The sequence below is a fragment of the Lupinus angustifolius genome, chromosome LG03 (assembly GCF_001865875.1).
Source record: "Lupinus angustifolius cultivar Tanjil chromosome LG03, LupAngTanjil_v1.0, whole genome shotgun sequence".
NCBI lineage: Eukaryota > Viridiplantae > Streptophyta > Magnoliopsida > Fabales > Fabaceae > Lupinus > Lupinus angustifolius.
The window spans coordinates 6179282-6201635 of NC_032011.1; the positions used below are offsets into that span (position 1 = coordinate 6179282).

The 22354-nt window shown below is 35.4% G+C and overlaps 2 protein-coding genes across 2 annotated transcripts; one reads left to right on the top strand and one right to left on the bottom strand.

Moving 5' to 3' along the window:
• On the top strand, window positions 559-17644 carry LOC109343271 (vacuolar protein sorting-associated protein 18 homolog). The gene is made up of 24 exons (XM_019581491.1): window positions 559-676; window positions 758-923; window positions 2323-2535; window positions 2649-2788; window positions 2956-3051; window positions 3297-3364; window positions 3651-3752; window positions 3968-4112; window positions 4225-4368; window positions 4464-4583; window positions 4736-4792; window positions 5355-5414; window positions 5842-5949; window positions 6402-6544; window positions 7501-7579; window positions 7695-7757; window positions 7920-8050; window positions 8173-8278; window positions 9181-9369; window positions 15302-15529; window positions 15781-15936; window positions 16121-16282; window positions 17061-17180; window positions 17404-17644. The coding sequence occupies exons 2-24, from the start codon at window positions 758-760 to the stop codon at window positions 17572-17574; spliced, it is 2967 nt and encodes a 988-aa protein (XP_019437036.1). The 5' UTR covers window positions 559-676; the 3' UTR covers window positions 17575-17644.
• LOC109343273 lies at window positions 19964-20467 on the bottom strand. Its single transcript, XM_019581492.1, has one exon. It carries the CDS (start codon window positions 20396-20398, stop codon window positions 20141-20143), a length of 258 nt encoding a protein of 85 aa, XP_019437037.1. The 5' UTR covers window positions 20399-20467; the 3' UTR covers window positions 19964-20140.

Below are 22354 nucleotides of genomic sequence, written 5' to 3' on the forward strand. Positions count from 1 at the left end.
ATTTGTAACAATTCTTTATTTATTTAATATAATAAATTCAACAACATCTAATTCCTCATAAACTCTATACCGACAATCAAATATATCAATATCATCTTTTATGGGCTCAATAACATTTTTATTAACAAATTATGCTTTTACTTTTTAAATAAATTTACGCAAAATACATTACTACCCGTGCGAATGCACGAGTATCCTAATAGTAAGCATTAAAATTGGTGGTTGGTTATGTTTTTTCTAGCTTAACTGAGGCTACCTTTTACTTTATAGTATTGCTTCAATGTTTAATTCTAACAATAGAGAAAAAGATAAAATAAAAGGGAAATGATAAGATTTTTTATTTCATAAACCAAAAAGGAAAGCCTGATTTTTTATTATATCATCACCCTAGGACATTAATAATATTTTCCACCTAAGCTGAAAGTATATATTTATCTCATCTTAAAAGAAACGTTGATTAGAAAAATCAACAAATACAATTTTATCAATCCTTTTCAAAAGATAAGCAAACAAATATATATTTAATTAATAATTAAATTGTTCAAAAAAAATAAGATTTACTTCATACATTGTTAATCTGTTCTGTTCCAAGGTTCAAACATTCGAGAAACCTCTCTGATTATAGAAGACACCGATCTCCTCTGTGAAAATCTCTCAACAATCAACGTTTCATCAAGTAAGCCCTTTTCCCAAATTGTATAATTTTAATTCATTTTCATAATTTCCAATTCACAATTTTTGCGAAAAAAATCAATAGATGGTGGATCAAGGAAGACATGTTTTCACGGTGGATCTTCTAGAACGATATGCTGCAAAAGGGCGTGGAGTTATTACTTGCATTGCTGCTGGAAATGATGTTATTGCAATTGGAACTAGCAAAGGCTGGGTTATCAGGCATGATTTTGGGGTTGGTGATTCATCTGGTAAATAAAGTTTCAATTTTTGTAGCACCTTCAATTGATTGTTATGTTTCGTGCGTATAAAATTAGTTAGTTGACTCAGAATTTGGGTATCTTAGTAACTTTTACTTTTTGGGTATCTCATCTGTGATTTATTTATGTTTTATTCATATTTTACTGTTTCAAGGAATTTGAGTATCTAATTTTACTTCTTGGGTTAGATGATTCATTTGGTAAACTTTCAATTTTTTTTGTGTTATCACATTTTCCATTGATTGTTAAGTTTCATGTGTTTTCCTTTCAATAACGGTTTCGGAAACTTCGGAAGAACAATTGGGGACATTTGCAGCCTATGTGGCCACAATTGCTATCGCCATACGGGTTCAGCGCCTCCCAGAACTTTGACATGTCGGCGTCTGTAAAAGCCGCACACTCAAATTTAAAAGAGTCCCTCTCCATACTAGAAAATTAGAAATGAATTGGGACACCCTATTCATATGTTTATCTCAGTAGCTTTTTACTCTTTTCGGCATCTAAATCAGTAATTTACTTGTGATTTTTTACATGTTACTTTGGGTATCAAAATTTTACTTCTTCAGGTTGGTGATTCATATGGTAAGATGTCAATATTTAGTGTTGTCACATTTTATTGTTAAGCCTCACATGTTCTCCTCTCTGTACTAGAAAATTAGAAATGAATTGACACACCCCATTTGCATGTGTATCTCAGTGACTTTTATTCTTCAGGTATCTACATCAGTGATTTGTTCGCATTTTGCTGTTTCAATGAATTTGGGTATCTAAATTTTACTCCTTAGGATTGGTGATTCCTTTGGTAAAATTTCAATATTTGATGTAGTACTGTATGGATACACATTTTGCTTTGATTGTTAAGCTTGTTGTGTTCTTCCTAGCAGAAATAATCTGTCATTTCATTGATATGGCCATGGGTATGTCAAAGTCAGTAACTTTAACTTTTTTGGGTATCTAAATCAGTGTTTTGCTTGTGATTTTTTCACATTTTATTGCTTCAATAATTTTTCTGTTGACATCAGTTTGCTTGAGCTTGTGTTTGAACTTGGAGTTTTTCTTGTGCTCTGATATACTTCTTGTTCAATTGGGTCAGTGATTCATCTAGTCAACTTTCAGTTTTTGGTGTTACTACTGCATAGATAGTGGATACACATTTTCAATTGATTTTTAATCTCCATGTGATATTGATAGTAGAAATGAATTGCCACCCCATTCATATGAGTATCTTTGCCTCAATAACTTTTACTTTTCGAATATCTAATTCAGTGATTTATCCACATTTTACCGTTTTATCGTTTTTTTTAATATTAACTTGCTTTGTTATTTATATCCTGCTTGGGCAATTTGGTTGATGGAAGTCTGATATCTTTCTTGTCTGTTTGGAGTACAGAAATTGATCTCTCTGCTGGTCATCCTGGGGAGCAGTCAATCCACAGGGTTTTTGTTGATCCTGGTGGGAGTCACTGTATCGCCACTGTTGTTGGTCCAGGGGGAGCTGAAACATTCTATACTCATGCGAAATGGACCAAGCCGCGAGTTTTGAGCAGGCTGAAAGGTCTGGTTGTGAATGCCGTTGCATGGAATAGGCAACAAATAACAGAAGGTAGTTAGTTAATCACTTATATTACTGATGCCTAGTGTTTTTTGATTTATGTGCAACAAGATTTTCCCATATTCATTTCTGGTTATGATTCTAATTGAACTTTTTAAATGCAGTTTCCACAAAGGAAGTCATGATTGGTACAGAAAATGGTCAACTTTACGAACTGGCTGTGGATGAGAAGGACAAGAAGGAGAAGTATATCAAGTTTCTGTTTGAATTAGCAGAACTTCCTGAAGCTTTTATGGGTTTGCAGGTATATGTTCTTTGTGGTTAATGTTTTAGGTTCATTTTTTCAAGATATTGTCTATGGCTTCATGCAATTCTTCTAGAAATCGAAGCCGATGTGTTTTCTTTCTTTTCGTTTTTTGTCCCAAATGTGACTTTAAGTCATTATCACTCATTCTTATCCTTTCTCGTCAGATGGAGACAGCTACCATAATTAATGGGACTAGATATTATGTGATGGCTGTTACTCCTACACGGCTTTACTCTTTCACTGGCTTTGGATCCCTCGAAGTAAGTCAAATACTATGCATCTCCACATTTTTTCTTTTCACTCTTTATGTTATAGTATTGGAGTACCCTATCCTTACTATCTTAGTGTTGGATAGTTTCATATGGCTTGTTTGTGCTAAGACATGATGTCTTATTTTATCCTGTCACATTATTAAAGATAAATATTAATCTTCAGATTTATCCTTTTTCATTATGTCCTCCATCATCTTTCAAAGTTTAATGATTTTGTTGTTATACAAATGTAGACTGTTTTTTCAAGTTATGTAGATCGTACAGTGCATTTCATGGAACTTCCTGGTGAAATACCAAACAGGCAAGTAGTCTCTCTCTTTTTTCCAATAAATAATCTAAGTGTTCCTGGAAACAACCACTCCGCTAGCAGGGGTAAGGCTGCGTACATCTACCTTCCCCAGACCCCACTAGATAGGAGCTGTGTACTGGGCCGCCCTTTTAAATAATCTAAATGTTGTGTAATGGAGCATTGAACATAAAATGTAGATCTAAAGGCTGAAAATCCCCTTGTTATTTACATTCTTTCACATTATTGTGTGTATTTGATCTTTCCTTTCTAAGACTTCATTTTATTGGTTATCTTTCAGTGAGCTCCATTTTTACATTAAGCAACGAAGAGCTGTACATTTTTCATGGCTATCTGGAGCTGGTATCTACCATGGTGGCTTAAATTTTGGAGGACAAAATAGGTGAACTACATAATTACTTGAGATTGTTTTCTGATTTTTCAACAGTGGATAATGATTCAGAACATGCTCATTACGTGGACCATGGGTCTGCAGATCTTGTTTCATATTTGTGTTTTATGTGTGATTGTTCATGTTGTTTTCTGTGCAACCCTTCCATATTGTTGTTTCGTTAGGAACTTATTTTCCCTTCTCTCAATTGTTTTATAATTTGACAGCTCTTCTGGTGGAAATGAAAATTTTATTGAGAATAAGGCTCTTTTGAACTACTCAAAGTTATCTGAAGGATCCGAGGAAGTTAAACCAAGTTCGATGGCATTGTCTGAATTCCATTTCTTATTGCTTTTAGGGAATAAGGTCAAGGTATGTATGCATTTCTCAGTCTTCATTGTGTTTGCATCATAGTGCCTGTGCCATACACAGACTTTGTTTTGAAGAGTTTATCCATCCTTGCTCAACAGTTGAACACTTGCAGGTTGTAAACAGAATCAGCGAGCAAATCATAGAGGAACTTCAGTTTGATCAAACTTCAGATTCAGCATCAAAGGGTATTATTGGACTATGCAGTGATGCCACAGCTGGTTTATTCTATGCATTTGATCAAAACTCCATCTTCCAGGTCTGTGCTCTCTGGTTACTGCAGCCTTTTGTATTTTGGACTTAACTGGCTTTTGGTTGTAACCGATGCTGCTAATGGATTTGGAAATTTAGTAGGTGTCTATCAATGATGAAGGTCGGGATATGTGGAAAGTATATATTGACATGAAAGAATATGCTGCTGCTTTAGCAAATTGTCGTGACCCTTTTCAAAGGGACCAAGTATATTTAGTTCAGGTACTGTTTCATTCCCCACATAGCGGTACTAAGGCTTGGTTGTTCTTGTTGTTGTACTGTTTCATTGTGACTAAGAAGTGGTTCGTCTGGCTATACAAATTCATGTATGTTTTTGTTTGTTTGATGTTTGACTGGAATAATTTGCGGTGCAGGCTGAAGCTGCATTTTCCACTAAAGATTATTTTAGAGCTGCATCTTTCTATGCCAAAGTAAACTCCCCTCTCATGTTCACTATTTGGGTTTAGTTTGTTAATGCTAGTATTATCGTTTCTTTTGTGACTTCAAAAATAAATATGATGCCCCTTTTGGTTTTGCTCCACTATATTTAAATTTGTATTGGCTTCTTATTGAAATAAACTTTTAAAAATACCATATTGCGGCCCAATTTATAATGAAAATTACCCAAAACATTATGTTTAAATGATCATAATACATCTTTTCCCAATAAGTCTTCTTCATATGGGCAGAGATCCATACTTGGAAATTTAAAAGTTCCATGCTTTCTTCAATTATATAATCTCACGTCCTCGTGATTGGCTACTTAATGTCATGTACAATCACTGTTCATAAATCTGAACTTTGGAGGTGTGTAATTTTTTTGTAGCGTCATCTTTGGTTCTTTGCACTCTGCACAATTTTAATAACTTGGTCACAATACTGAACCTTCTGTGCTGAAGTCATGTGCGTATCATTCTCTCAAGTAGTAAAACTTGGGAATTTATTTTGGTTATCCAAAAGTAAAAGAAAATCTGACAGGAATATTATTTGCAGATCAACTATATTTTATCGTTCGAGGAGGTTACTCTGAAGTTCATTAGTGCTGGGGAACAGGTACTTTTCATATCGCCGGTCTTTTCAGTTATGTGAAACTAAATATGTAGCCCTTTTTTATTCCTTAAGCAAGGATTATATGACAGTTCTGTTTGTCAGTTTCTTGTATTTCCAGAAGAGTATCATGTAATTTGGATTTTCTTCTTGAAACAAGTTTTAACTGTCCTGCTTTGTTTATTATACTCTAATGCTTCATTTCAGTTTTCATTTATACCTAAAACTTTTGTGTGGGTCCATTAAATGGTAAATGTCTTCAATTATATTTTATTTCTTATTTGCATTTAATCTTTATAGTTATAGCTTTCATGTGTTGGGGCATATGCTTATTGATTTGCTTGGTCTGTTCTTTGAATTGCTTATAGTATTCCCTGAATTGAAATTTGACTCATGCATATACAAATTCATTGGTTTCTCTTCTTATTTATAGGATGCTTTGAGAACTTTCTTATTGCGGAAGCTGGATAATTTAGAAAAGGACGATAAATGCCAAATAACAATGATATCTACATGGACTACTGAATTATACCTGGACAAGGTTCTACTATTACTTGGCACTCGGAAAAACAATTTTGTTTCTCATTTTTATTTGGTCTATCTCTTTTCTTATGAACATTGTCATGATGGAGCCTTACATATTATCTGAAGTTGGAAGATATAGGTTATTATTTCTCTATATTATGTCCTGCATTCCCATATCTTTCCTAGAAGCATTTTTAACCTTTTGTTTCCTTTATTTGTCTATGATGCTTTAAGAGTAAGGTATGGGCGAGTCATGTTGCTTAATACATGATAGTAGATCAATAAGACTAATGCATGCTTTGGCTTTTATGATTGAGCATAATTAATGTAGGGAGCAATTTATGAGACTCTTGAGTAGATTTAGGATATTAAATTACCAGATCAGTTGTTTTCTTTATCCTTGAGTTTGAGTTATGTGATATTTTTGTTTGTAAAGTAATTATTTGGGTTTCATATTTTGATCTTTAGATTAATCGACTTCTTTTGGAAGATGACTCTGCTTCGGATAGTAGCAATTCAGAGTACCAATCAATTATTAAAGAGTTTCGTGCTTTTCTCAGCGACAGCAAGGATGAATTGGATGAAGCAACTACAATGAAACTTCTAGAAAGGTAGGAGTTGATACTTGATATGGCTGCTGCATGTTGGTTTGGCTGGGACATTCATTTTTTTGTGCATACTTGTTCTCTTCAATTTTATTTGTGCAGTTCCGTTAGTTTATTTACGAAAATATCTCAACCACAATCATGTCATTCACAATTCTATTCAATATTGAGACAGGAAAGATAAAGGGCGTGCTTCTGGGCACACTAGGGAGCAGTTACATGTTAGTTTGTAGCTTTGTTAAGTTTAAACTTTAACTAAAATGTGGCCACCCTTTTTGTCCACAAAGGATGAAGCTGACTACTTTAAGTATTAATATGGGGATTATTAGTTATCTAGTTGCAATGGGGTGACTCCAGCCTTCTGCGTTGAGCTGGTGCTGCAGTTTTTTAATTTTATGTCCATAATACTGTTGTGTTAGTGAGATTCTTCTGTGAAGCTAAATACTTCTGACCATGAAAAAATGAAGAAGCACTTACAAGATAAATCATAGCAAGGAAGTAGTACTAAATAGTAAAGGTGCCATTTTGTAGAAAGCGTTACATTTAGTGAAAAGTTAAAGGTGCTATTTATTTTATTGGGTTAGGTTCTGTCGTCACTGGTGTATAATAGGATGAATTTCTAACAATATTCACCATTGCATTGAAAGTTTGTCTCATGCTCATTGTTCTCATAATTTTTTTCATTAGTCCGAGATATGTTTTACTAGATCAATATATAAGTTGCCAAATGTTATTTAACTGTAGGTAGCATGTCTTTCAATAACATTGGATTTTATTGCTTCACATGATTCCTATTCAATCCACTGTTTAAGTTTATTTCCTTGTCATTTTAAAGTTTGGCACAGTTATATACATTATGGAAGGGTTAAAAGTTTGTCACTTTTGCAAGTCAGTTTATTCGCTTATTTCCTTTTCAATAATGCTTACGTTTATTCACATTATGCTTTTGCAATATTTAACAGTTATGGAAGGGTTGAAGAATTAGTATATTTTGCTAGCTTAAAAGGGCAGTATGAGATTGTAGTTCACCATTATATTCAGGTGCTCTGATTCCATGTGTTATTGAAGACTTCCATTTTTATCTGTTATTTTGTTGAAATATAATATCTGATACTGGTTTTATCTCTTCTTTCTGTACCCGTGGGCTTGGATTCAGCAAGGAGAGGCAAAAAAAGCACTGGAAGTGCTTCAGAAACCTTCTGTGGCTATAGATCTTCAGGTACGGTTCAAGCTCTAGGATTTGGAATGTGATAATCTTTTTGTCTCTATTCAATCTCATTCTTCCTGAGCGTTCAGTTATTACTTTTGTTTGGGATTGAAGACTTGCAATCTCTGTTGCAAATTATTGTTTGTAATGAACGATATTGCCTGTCCTATGCAGTACAAGTTTGCTCCTGAGCTTATTGCCCTTGATGCATATGAAACTGTGGAGTCATGGATGGCTACAAAGAACCTTAACCCAAGGAAACTTATTCCTGCAATGATGCGTTATTCAAGTGAACCTCATGCGAAGTACTGGATATTCACATTTGCATTTTCAGTCGGTTTAATGTTTTCTGTCAGAAATGAGGTCATCGATTCATCTCCCTTTAGGAACTTCAATTTATTTTGTGTACAACTTTTTCCACATGCAGGAATGAGACACACGAAGTTATCAAATATCTTGAGTATTGTGTTCATAGATTGCATAATGAAGATCCTGGAGTTCATAACCTGCTGCTGTCTTTATATGCAAAGCAGGTTTGGTTTTTTAGATCCTTACACTTCTGATTTGGTGGCAATGAAGGTTGTTTCATATTCCTATTGTATTGCATCAAATATATGACCGAAATGATGTGAACTCTCATGTGATAAAATGGATGCTATTAGTCATTCACGCTCATGCAAATTTAATAAGGAGTTGGCTACAAATATCTTGATCTTTGTATACCTGACTGTTAAATTGGAGAATTTTAGGTAGGGAAGGAGGAAAATAGAGACTAGATACTCAATATAATGAGATTGATATTCTGAATAGTAGACTCCCAGTCTAGTTCTAATTAAATAAGGAAACAAATCAAGGAATATAAATAGGAAATAAATTGTAAGAGATCATCTAGGATATTCTAAAATAACGATATTCTGAGATATTTTTTTATATATTCTAACATTAACACCAAATTACCTGTTTTTCCACTGCTTGTGTATGTAAACAAAAACTACTCTACAGTTTGGTACCATTCACAAAATGTGAGAGGACAAATTTGGGCTGTAATTTTAAGCATCTTTGAATATTTGCAACTTCTAAGACCGAATCCAATTGCCTGTTTTTCCACTTGTGTGTGATGACAAAGACCATATTCTTTACTGTCTGTTCAATAAAACTGAAATGCTATGATCTTGATTGCAAGTTTGCAACGGTAAATTTAGTTGAACAAGAACCTTAAGGAAGTTATATGGAAAATTTCTGTTTATAAAATATAGCATGGAGAACAATTGAAATTTGATTGAATCTTAAAGTTGTCTCATTCTTGTAGATGATGCATGCATTTTTTGGTTTATTTCGATTAGACTTGAAGGAATTTACCATTTCTTGGATATGTCTAATATTGACATATTGCTTATCTATTAATTTAAAACTTGTTTTCCTTTTGCCCACTCAGGAGGATGATAGTTCACTCCTACGTTTCCTACAATGCAAATTTGGAAAAGGGCAAAAAGATGGTCCTGAATTCTTCTATGATCCTAAGTATGCCCTGCGTCTTTGCCTCAAGGAAAAACGAATGCGTGCATGCGTTCATATATACAGCATGATGTCTATGCATGAAGAAGCAGTTGCTCTTGCCCTACAGGTATACTTAATGCTATATTTGTTGAAAACATCAGTGTAGCTTAATTAGAAATAACTTCTTTACAAACATTATTCATCTGAGATTTTTTACAGCTTGTAGTTAACATGTTGAAACATATATTTTTTCTTATAAAAAATGATATTTTATTTTTATGCATTTGGAGTCTTAAATTAAGGAATATTTCATTGTTGAGGCTCATAAGTTCTTTTGAATACCAAAACACTTTTGAGTACCATCTTGCTTTCCTTTTCTTTCCGATTCTCATCCTCTTCAGTGTGGCTAGAATATGGTAGTCACAAAGGTTGCAATTATCTTGCAGTCTTTGATAAGAACGAACTTTGGAATGATAGAATTTGTAAGTTTATAGAAAAGGAAGTAGTGTTGTAGATGCAGAATTTAGAAGTGATGCAGAATTAAAAAGATAGAAACTAGAATTCAAGAGAGTATACCCCCTTGCCCAAGCCCTATGGCCGCGTAACTTAGAGTGAATCTTCCGTAACCCCTTTCCACCTTCCCTCTTGCATTTATTGTCCACTCTCCTTGCGGTTTCTTGCGGATACAACTCCTTGTAGGTAGGACACTCCCCCCATGATCTTCCGACACGTGGCCTTCTGGAATACACTTTCTAGATCTTCTCTCTCTCATTTGTGACTTGTTCTTCAGGTGGGTCCCCATTAGTACCATTCCTATCATTCGGACCTTCTTGAAAATTAGTCTTGTCCGCAAGACTGGATGAAGGAAACTGATGTTGGATGATGAATGCCTCTTCCCAAGTAGCTTCTTCGATTGACTGACCTTTCCATTTAATCAACCACTGTTTTGTTTGAACCCCATTTTGTGATTGAGTTCTAGTGGCTAAAATATCTTCTGGTTCCAACAGAATTCCTGTGTCTTCTCCCATGCCCGGGGGTAAATGAGGTTCAATGGGGTGGTTGGAAGCCGCTTTCTTTAATTGAGAGACATGAAATACTGGATGAAGTTTGGAGGATGGAGGTAAACACAACTGATATGCCACAGAGCCGATGCGACGTTCCACTGTAAATGGACCATAGAAACGTGCCGCCAGCTTCTGATTAATCCTCTTGGCTAGAGAGTTCTGCTTATGGGGTCGTAGATTAAGATAAACCGAATCTCCTGGCTGGAATTGGACGTCTCAGCGGTGTTTATCGGCTTGGTTCTTCATGCCTTGTTGTGCACGTTTCAAGTGAAACCGTAGTTGCTTGAGGGCTTCATCTCTTTCCCCTAGAGCATAAGCGACCTATGCAACTCTAATCTCACTGGGCAGATAACTGAGAATAGTAGGGGGCTTCCGACCATAGACCACCTCAAAGGAGGTAGTGTTGATTGACGCATGTCATGTAGTATTGTAGCGTAGTTCATTTCAAGGAAGCCAGTGGGACCATGTTTTGGGTTGTTCCCCTGCAAAACGACGTAAATAAGATTCTAGGTACATGTTAGTTACCTCCGTTTGACCGTCGGTTTGTGGGTGATAAGATGAGCTCAAACAAAGTTTGGTTCCATAAAGCTTGAACAATTCGGTCTAGAAATGGCTTATGAAGATGGGGTCTCTATCACTAATAATGGATTTAGGAATCCCATGAAGTTTAGCAATCTCCTTCATGAATGCTTCTACCACCCCTTGAGCAGTGTAAGGGTGTTTCATGAGTATGAAATGTGCATCTTTAGAGAGCCTATCTACCACCACGAAAACCACTTCAAATCCCCTTGATTTAGGCAACCCCGAAATAAAATCAAGTGAGATATCATCCCAAATCTGCTCTGGAATTTGTAAGGGTTGGAGTAGGCCGGCGGGGGCTAAAGTGGAGGTTTTGTAGCGTTGACAAGTATCACAGACCTTCACAAATTCTTGTACAGTTTTCTTCATTCCTACCCAGTAAATATTTTCTGCCAACTTGCGATATGTGCGATAATAACCCGAATGTCCCCCCTGGGGAGTGCTATGAAACTCATGTAATAACTTGGGGATCCACGGGGAGCTTGCGGAAAGCACCAACCTGCCCTCGTACCTGAGTATTCCGTGGTTCAAGGTAAAACCTATTTTTGTGTTGAGCCCTTGCTGGATGCTGGATCTGATTTGATTCAAATAGGTATCGTGTTGGATCCCTTCCAACATACCCTGTCCCTCCATCCATAACGGTGCAGAATTTATGTATGAGAGATTTGGCTCAAACTTCCTTGCGTGACAATGCATCTGCTGCCGTGTTCTCGTTGCCTGGTTTATACTTGACATCAAACTGGTACCCCAATAGCTTTGCTATCCAGCACTGTTGATCCGCCGTAGTAATACGTTGGTGCAATAGGAATTTGAGGCTCTTATGATCAAAACATCCCACAAATAGTCTTCCTAGCAAATACAGCCTCCAATGTTGAATGGTCAAGACAAGAGCCATGATCTCTTTCTCATAGGTAGACTTGGAGAGATTCTTTTCTGCTAAAGCTTTACTGAAATATGCAATTGGCTTCCGCTCTTGCATTAACACTGCCCCAATACCACGACCGGAAGCATCACACTCCACTTCGAATAGCTTGGAAAAATCAGGCAAGGAGAGAATAAGAGCTTTTGTAATTACTTTCTTGAGGCGGTTGAAGGTCTCATGTCCTTGCTCATTCCATTTGAACCCATCCTTACTGGTCAATGCAGTAAGTGGTTGAGCTACCTTTCCATACCCCTTGATGAACTTACGGTAGTATCCTGTGAGTCCTAGGAACCCCCTAACACCTTTGACATTGGATGGAATGGGCCAATCCAATACTGCTTATATCTTTGAAGGATCCATAGCAACACCTACATGAGAAATTATGTGTCCCAGATATTCTACTTCTCTGGTGGCAAAGTGGCACTTTTTCTAGTTAACATAAAATTGATTATCTTGTAGAATTTTCATAACAGTGGCTAGATGTGATAGATGAGAATTTCAGCTAGTGCTATAGATTAGTATGTCGTCAAAGAAGATAAGGACATACTTACGGAGTAGGTGCCTAAATGTCTCATTCATGGTGGTCTGGAAGGTAGCTGGTGCATTGGAGAGGCCAAAAGGAATCACCAAATACTCGTAATGTCCACTATGAGTGCAAAGTGCAGTCTTCTCTATGTCCCTTTCTTGCATTTGAATCTGGTGGTAACCCGACTTGAGGTCCAACTTGGTGAAATATGTTGCACCATGTAATTCATCCAACAATTCCTCAACCACTAGTATGGGAAATTTGTCTGGCATGGTAGCCTTGTTGAGTGCTCTATAGTCCCCACACACATCCTCCAAGAATTGTCCTTCTTTTTCACTAACAAGACAGGGCTGGAATATGCACTGGTGCTCATCCTGATGAACCCCAATTGAAGAAGATCCTGCACTTGATTCTCAATCTCATTTTTCTGAAAGTGGGGATACTGATATGGTCTCACTGTCACTGGTCCTTGTCCTGGCACTAAGTTAATGGCATGGTCAAATGGTCTATGTGGGGGTAATCCTTTAGGAGTTTGGAAAACCTCTGGCCATTGATCCAACACTTGTTGTAATTGCTCCTTCTCTTGTGTTGTTAGGGATGTGTTTTGTTGACTCAATATTTTCTCCATAGTGTGCAACCTGTGTGAGGAGCGCTCCTTCTGGAAAACATTGCCCTTTAACCGCTGCACATAAGAAGCCAATGGGTGTGACCCCGCAGCTCCTTGTAATAAAAATTCCCTTCCATTTTCATGGAACCTCATGGTCATTTCCTTCCAATTTATCCTCACTTCGCCCAAGGTCCTCAACCAAGCTATGCCCAAAATCACATCCAAACCACCTAACTCGAGTATGTGAGCATCAATTATACAAGTATAGTTTCCAATTCAAATTCTGAAATTTTGACACACCCAATGAGACATTACCTTGTGTCCATCTCCTCGCTTGACTCTCACTCTTCTTGTTTCCTCCACCCACAACCCCAACAACTTCACCAACTTCGGGGAGACAAAATTGTGGGTTGCACCACTGTCTAACAACATCAGTATAGGGACTCCTTCTACCATTCCTTCCACCTTCATGGTGGATATATTTTCTGTATTCTTGGTATTTCTAAAACCCTTGCCAAGACTCATGTACTCCAACACCTGGCATTCCCCTTCATCGGTTCTGCCCTCATCCCCCGATTTAGCCTCCTCTGTCATTGCCATTTCCTCTTCCACTTCTTCATCTTCTCCCAATACCACTATACGAAGTTTTGGGTCAGCATACTTGTGGAGGGGATTATATGGTAACCCGCACCGAAAACACAGCCCCTTCTTCCTACGTTCTTCCCATTCTTGGGTCGATAGATGTCTGACTCCTCTTCCTCCCATAGGCATGATTTGATTTCTGGGCATCTCCTTTTTTTTTCCGGTTCTAGTAGAGGCCCAATTGTCCCTGTTGCCGCGATTCCCTACCGAATGCACTTGCTCATAGCGAGGCTGAGAATAAGTCATGGGACAAGCAAAATTTGTGCGACTCGGGGGTCCAATTCCCTTCTTCATGGCTAACTCCACATTGCATGCCAGTTTCATAGCTTGTAAACTAGTTTCTGGATCATGAATTCTAACCCAGTTCTTGATGTCGTCCTTCAAGCCATGTAGAAAATATCCCACATACTGTTGTTTTGGTTGCCGAGGAACCAAGGAGGCCAAATACTCGAACTCCTCTACATATTCCTGCATGGTTCCCTTTTGCTTCAAAGATGCTAATTCCTCATACGGGTTCTGCGTCTCCAGGCCACTGAACCGGTCCATAAGTTCTTCCTTAAACATCTCCCAACTCAAATTCGGGTGTATCTCCGTGAGGATGGTGAACCAATGTACCGCCGGACCATCCATGTTCACCTGGGTGAGAGGTATCTTTGCTGCCTCGGGAGTTTTATTGACTCTGAAGTAAAATTTTGCCCGTGTGATCCATCCCATGGGATCGTCTCCATCAAACACCAGCAACTCAACCTTCTTTGTTCCCGAAATTAACATGTCCAAGGCGTTTGCCACTATTGCCATGGTTAACGCCTCCTGGTGCACCCCCTTTGTCTTTCCATGACTGTCGTCGATGACCTGTGATGTCGAGGCAGCGTAGGCAACTCCTGATTCTCGGGCTCCTCTGTTTGTTTCTCCAAACAACGCACCAATGTCGCAATATACTTGCGAAATTCGGCCTGATCTCGTAATTCCTTCTCGATTTGCACCTGTCCTTGTGCGACTGCGTCCAGGGTGTCCCCAACCTCTGTCAATTTCGTCTCCACCATGTTTAACCGCTGATCCACACCATCTAACCGAGTTTGGTTTCTGGTTTCCATGAGTTATTTCACAATTCTCCTCGGATATGATCCGGCAGGTCGGACCAAAATGATAAGAACGAACTTTGGAATTATAGAATTTGTAAGTTTATAGAAAAGAAAGTAGTGTTGTAGAGGCAGAATTTAGAAGTGATGCAGAATTAAAAAGATAGAAACTAGAATTCAAGAGAGTATACCACCTTGCCCAAGCCCTATGGCCGTGTAACTTAGAGTGAAACTTCCGTAACCCCTTTCCACCTTCTCTCTTGCATTTATCATCCACTCTCCTTGCGGTTTCTTGCGGTTACAACTCCTTGTAGGTGGAAACTCCCCTCATGATCTTGCAACACGTGGCCTTCTGGAATACCCTTTCCAGATCTTCTCTCTCTCATTTGTGACTTGTTCTTCAGGTGGGTTCCCATTAGTCCCATTCCTATCAGTCTTACTGAACAATGTTGGTTATCCAAGAACTAGGGTTTGAAAAAAGTAGTTCCAAAATATCCAGTTAGACTTAGAAGTTCTTCAATCTGCAAGTTTTTTATATCTTAACTTGGAATATATTCTTTTAAATTATTTGAAGGGATTTTACTTAACATTTTATTCTTTACGAAAGTGACTTTTTGTGCTTCACACTTTTATACACTAGGTTGATCCAGAGCTTGCTATGGCCGAAGCTGATAAGGTTGAAGATGATGAAGACTTGAGAAAGAAGCTCTGGCTCATGATTGCTAAGCATGTTGTTGAGCAAGAAAAAGGAACTAAGAGGGAAAACATTAGGAAAGCAATCGCATTTCTTAAAGAAACTGATGGCCTCCTGAAGATTGAAGATATATTACCATTCTTTCCAGATTTTGCCCTGATTGATGACTTCAAGGTATAGTTATTTTCACTCTGCTTTTGCTATATTGGTTGGCAGTTTTCAAAAACTCATTGATATATTTAATGATACTTACATGTTCTATTTTTATTTTTTTATGTTGCCATGTGTGTGAATTAACTTGGCATCCTTTTTAAATATGAACAAAAAAATGTTATATGCGAAAAACGATTATTATTGACGTGCCTTGAATGATTGGATTAGTTTTTATTGATTTCCTAATGCGGAATTTATCTGAATTTGTGCAGGAGGCTATCTGCTCCTCATTGGAGGATTACAACAAGCAAATTGAACAACTTAAGGAAGAGATGAATGATGCAACTCATGGCGCTGACAATATTAGAAATGATATCAGTGCACTTGCTCAAAGATGTACTGTTATTGAACGTGACGAGGAATGTGGGGTATTGATCTTCCTGATATTTTTCTGACATCGCTTCACTTGCTGTTCTTTTTAAATTGTTCGGATGTTGACTTGTGCATCATTATTATATTAGAATTTAGAATCAATCTGCTTTTGTCTTCATGGGAATTTAGTTACCTGAAGTTATGCTCTTGTTTGAAATTATCTTTAATTTGACTCCCTAGGTATGTCGGCGCAAAATTCTAACTGCTGGCAGGGAATTTGGCATGGATCGTGGTTATACATCAGTAGGACCAATGGCTCCTTTTTATGTCTTTCCGTGTGGACACTCCTTCCATGCACAATGTCTGATTGCCCATGTGACTCGTTGTACTGTTGAATCCCATGTAAATATACTATCATTTACTCTTATTTTTCCGTCATCTCATTTTGACTATATCTCCTGCTACCTGAAAGTTTATCAGTCTCAGCAGTATCTGCATTATTTGTGATCAAAACCAATGAGTTGTCTTATTCAAAATTAAGAAACCAATGAACTGCACAATGTTTCAGAATAGTTTAACACGGGTGCAACGTAACAAAGGGCATAACCATCTGTTCTTTAGTTGCTCACATAAAAAAATGTGAATACATTTGAGAGTTAAGGTGGTTAGTAGAATTGGGAGAAAAGCATGGTAGCAATTTTATTTTACTACTAGTATATTCTAATAGTTGCATTAAGTTTATTTAAATAGCAAAAATGTACTATAGTAGAGCACAAAAATGGTTACATATATGGAACATAAGTCATAATGTGAGTTATTTAGCAATTGTTAGATAATGAATACTAGATGGATACCTGTGGTTTTTTGGTAACATCATTGGCTTCTAAAAATTAAAGTTTTGTCGCTGCAAGTGTATTCAGGTAATTTCTAATTGTAAACTACCATCATTGTAAATGCTCCATGTTACCACTGTGTTACAATATGTGGTCATTTGTTGAAAATATAGTTGGCTGTTGTATCTTATAGAATCTGCATTCACTATCCTTAATCTCAAGTATGGTTATGATTGCTAAAACCCTATCGCATCTCGTCACAATGTCCCTGTTTCTACCTCAAATCAGCATATTCTTATTATCACCAATACCTCATTTTAATTTCACTCTAATGGGAAATGTTGCAGGCTGAGCATATTCTGGATCTGCAGAAGCAACTTACTTTGTCGGGCAGTGAAGCAAGGAGGGAATCCAATGGCACCCTTTCTTCAGAGGAGTCCATACCAAGCATGACCAATGTAGATAAGGTTTGTTCAGAACTTCATGTATTTGTACCCAAGTGACATGTATCAAATTTCCTGTTGCTCAATATTACATTCTACTCGAGTTGAAATTTCAGCTTCAAATTCCTTACCTTGTTTTATATTATCATTATTATAATTTCCCGAGATTGTTCTGTCGATCTTTTCGATTTCTAGATATTCATCTGTTGCCTGCATTTAGCTTACTAATTGTCAAATCGATGCGCAGCTCCGGTCACAATTGGATGATGCTATAGCTAGTGAATGCCCATTTTGTGGTGACTTGATGATCAGAGAGATTTCTTTGCCTTTTATCCTTCTTGAGGAAAATCAGCATGTGTTATCATGGGAGATCAAACCAAACGTTGGAAGCCAAAGAAATATCTCCTTACCTGCTTGATTTGGAATTTGCTTGCATTTTGTGAAAGACCTTGCTTTTCTACTTGTTATTTGTGAATTCTTCATCCCATTTTCTTTTTTAGTTTGCATATTATGTTCCCAATACCCACTGTAAATCCTGTGCCTTGATGTAACTCACCATTGCATACTTTCTATTCCAAGAAAGCATTCTTAAATAGTTGACGATTTGGTGCACGACGAGGCTGCCACCTAGTTGGAATCTGAGGAGGGTAGATATACGTAATCTTACTCTCGCAAATGAAGAGGCCGTTTACAAGATTTGGGTTGAATCCACTCATGACTTGTTTGCTATATTGTGTATTTGTGTATCTGTGTTCTCCCTTTCCTTTTTTATTTTTTCTTATTCCCTCCCCGTTCTGATAAATTGTTCTTAATTGTATTTTTGCTAAAGAAACAAGGAATGGTTTTCATCAATATAGATTGATCAATCATATTCTAATATTATTATTATTATTATCTTGTTAGCTTAAATAATACCAGAATCATAACACTAGAAGCTTTGCTGTAATTTATACTATAAAACGTTCTTTATATTATTAGGCATGTTTCCCCCTTCCTAAAAAAAGTTCTTTATATTATAGATGTAAATAATTTTAGACTTTTAAATTATTTTCTATTTTCAAATTGGTCTTGCAATTTCTTTTACATTGTTTTGGCTTATATCCAACAAATTTTTCTTTCAATCAAATATTTAGACTCCACTGAAGGAGGTGAAGATGACAATGAATTTATAGATAACTAGAGCAACATAATGACAAATAATATTTATATTCTTATTTAGGTAAAACACATTATTTTATAATTTATTACAACTCTATATAAAATAAGAATAATATATAATTTTTCTCCACAATAATAAATATCAATCTTATTCTTATTTAAGAACATCTCTACATCTAAAGAACATCTATATTTTTACTCACTTTTCCTTGACTAAGAATAATCAGGATTCTTCTTATTTAGGAAGAAAAAAACAAAAAATAAGAATGACAGTCTTATGAGCTCTAAGTATTAATGCAATATGACCACAATTATGTCCTTGCGTATTAAGTTGTGCATCATATTATGATGGATGATAATTCAGCTAACAGAAGCAAGAGAAATACAGTGAGAATATAAGTTTAGGTGTTGTTACAACATGATTGAAAAGTAAAATCATCTTGTTGAATCAAATTAGTGAAAGTGGTGGCAATTCACGTAGAGGTTAGGATGGTGTGTTGTGTGCAGATATGAAATTTAAATTTTAAAAGATCAAATACAAATTATAAAATTACTTTTTTACGAGAGTAACATACTGCATATATCAAACACCAGTGCCGTAAGGTTAAATGTTCAATTCTTTAGAAAAGTATTTGTTGAGAGAGCTAACTACACATTTCATAAAAAAATTAGTTTATTACCCAAAATAACATTAATTATAAAAAACAGTACCATAAATGGAAGCAGAAATGACTATTTATGGAGAACATCCACTGCAATGAATTTACTACAGCCAGTAACAACTCTTGATCCTCAACTCTCTTCCTGTTGTCAGGGCTTGGCTCACTAAATATTTTATTTGATATGAATTAAGTATATGTTTGGTTGAGTTTAAACTAAGCTTTTATGAAAAAAAGATACACTAATTTATGTTTTTACCAGTGTTATTAAACTCGGATTGGTCAATGATTCGGTCAGGGCACTACGCTAATGAGTCAATTGTTGGACTAGTTAACTCGTTTTACATTAAAATTTTAAAAAATTCATAATAATGAAGAATAATATTTAATAATTGTATACTCAAAATTTAAAAATATTAGCTTATATAATTAAACAACTAAGAAAGAAAATTTTACTACTATAAAACGACATAAATTAGTTGTAAACATCATCAAACAACATATAAACTATGCTTTAACTATGAGCGTACAAAAACGTACAACAAATTTAAAATTTAATTAAACAACGAATAATTTGCTATAACATGAGCTAATAAATAACAAACATAACTAATTAAAATTAGTTGATTTTTCACGTAAAAATGACATCGATTTGATTGATTTGTTTTATAAAAATATTTTTTGATTGACTCGGCCGGTCGAACCGGTCCGGCTATCCGAGTCGTCAGTTTTAAGCTTAAACTAACTGAGTCAACCCAATTTTGGTACAAAACCGATTAGATGAGATACTTAGACTGATTAAATGTTCAGTTCACGGTTGAACCGATCAGACCGGCCGGTTCGAGCCGAGTTTTATAACACCACTTTTTAATCTATAATCTCGTAATTTATGGTAATATAAAAACACACTTTTGTATAAGTAAAATTTGAGAAATAAAACCCACCTTAAAAGATTGAGAGAGAGAAAAAAACATTAAAAGATAAAATTTCTATGGAGTAGAAATCTAATTTTGTATTTCCTTTCATCATCCACAGTACAAGTTTTAGAGTGTGATGGGAAAAACTGAAAAAACCCATTATCTGCTGTACAGCTACAATTACTAATATCAAAGGCCTAAACATTCATTTTCTTTCCAACTGATTAGACTCGGTCAATGAAGATCCGAGTCAGCCTTGACCCCAGCAACTCAAGTACATCACTTTCCGGAGAGAATCATCCGAGCTGTTCTCCGTCACAGCTCCGGTGAATTCCGATCCCATCACGGCGGAAAATGGTCTCAGCTCCGACGAGCCTCCGGCGGAGAATAAACAAGTCCGGTTGTGGTGAATAGAATTGAGGGTTGTCTTCCACTTATGGCTTGGATCTGTGTGACCTTGTGCTATGGCCACTGTAGCTGCCATACAAATACGGTTCATGTAATTCATTTTTTGTTTCTTTGTTTTTTGGATTTTCTGCTATTTCCTTGGATCAGGAATCATGAAGCGAGATGCATTAGGAATGGGGTGGGGTTATTTATTGAGGAAATCAGAACTACTGAGGGCGTGGTTTTGTGCCAATAATGGTGGTTTTCAGAGTGGTGGGGCCTTGATGTCTCTTTCTTATTTTGGAGCATTATGGAGTATACTTTAATAATTCAATAATTTAGTTAACTAATTAATCATTTTGTAACTATCCTCTTATAAAGAGTTGTTCATGAGATTTAAACTTTTAACTTTTTAACGATCTTGAAATCTAACCGACCTTATATCATTATATTAACATTTTATTAGTTAATAATTTAATGATTAAAATGACGGTTCAACTTAAGTACTTTATTCAATCACATAGGAGGAAGAAATAAATTATAAGATTATGAAATCTACAAGGGCATTACATTTCATGTTTGATGTGGTTGAATATTTGACAAATATCCACTAGAGAATAAATTTAGTATTTAATAGGTGTATTCTGATAGTGTTAGTCTTTTTATACTGTCAGTAAATTATTCATCATTTGTAGATTAATTATTATTGACTTTCAAATAAAAGTAATACAAATTAACGATATATGATGTACTAATAGTGTAAAAACTTTACTCTAACAGTGCATAAATTTTAAACTCATAAATTTAATCTAATGATGAATGGAGATAAGATAGTAAGAAAAATAAATGTATTAAGGGGAAAATTAAATTAATTTCTATCATTAAATTTTTTTTGTAGAATCATGCATCAAATTATTTGTGCATGTGTGGAGTAGGTCATTAAATACCTCAATCCGGAGACTTATCAAATTAAAGTTGGTCTATTTTATTTTTTAGAGATGTATAGAGGCTATGAAAAGTCGTAGATAATATGATTATTAAGTATTTAGATACAATATTTTATAAATTAAAATCATTTATAATTGAATTGATCATGTATATATATATCACTTGTATATCTTTATTTTATAGTATATGGTAGATGTATATCAAATATGAAAATGACATCCAATAAAGTTATTCACTAGAATTGGGACGTTTATTTTTGACAGCACAAATAAATATGTGAGGTTTAACTTATTTAGTGACCCAACATGGATTAGCTCTAATTTAATTTTTATATTTATATCTTATATATGTGATTTTAAATTCCAAATCTCCTTTAACTTGAGTATAAAGTAAACAAATAAGATTTTTTTTGCTTATTAATTAAATTGAATGAGATTTTAATGTATTTTAGATAGTTTTCATTTGCTCACTTTATATTAAATTTATTAATTAATTAAAAATGGGTAAAAGAAAAAAAGTAAAATATTTTTTTCCTTAAGTAATAAAGTGAGCATTGTTTGATTTAACAAATTGTATTCATTCACCTATTATAAGAAACTAATCCATTTTAAATTCCTTTAAAAAAGAGCTATTCTCAAGAATTGATTGATTTATCTTACAATCTAAGTCTAGTTCCTCACAAAATAAATATTTTACTCTAATAACATTGATGATATGAGAGGAGAAATAGAGTAGGTAGAAGACGTGGTAGATTTATACGAAAAGGACATTGATGACTAGCCCCTATTTCACCAAATGCCATCGCCATTTATTTATTTTTGAAAAATATTCTGACGTTGCTGTCTCTTTCTCACGGGTCTAGGGTCCATTTCGTGATAAACTATTTTGCCCATTTATTATAGGCTCAGCCCGAGAAAGTATTCTAAAAAAATATTGATTTTTTTAATAAAACTATCATTACTCAATTCCTCGCCATACTTCATAATAGTTTTTAATAATGCCTTAAAATTTTAAAATAAAAATTAAATATGAAATTTTTTAAAAAAACAAAAGAATGCATGGACTACTATTTTATGCATGGATAATGTGATCCTTCAACTATAGGACAATCCTGATCATGAACGTTATT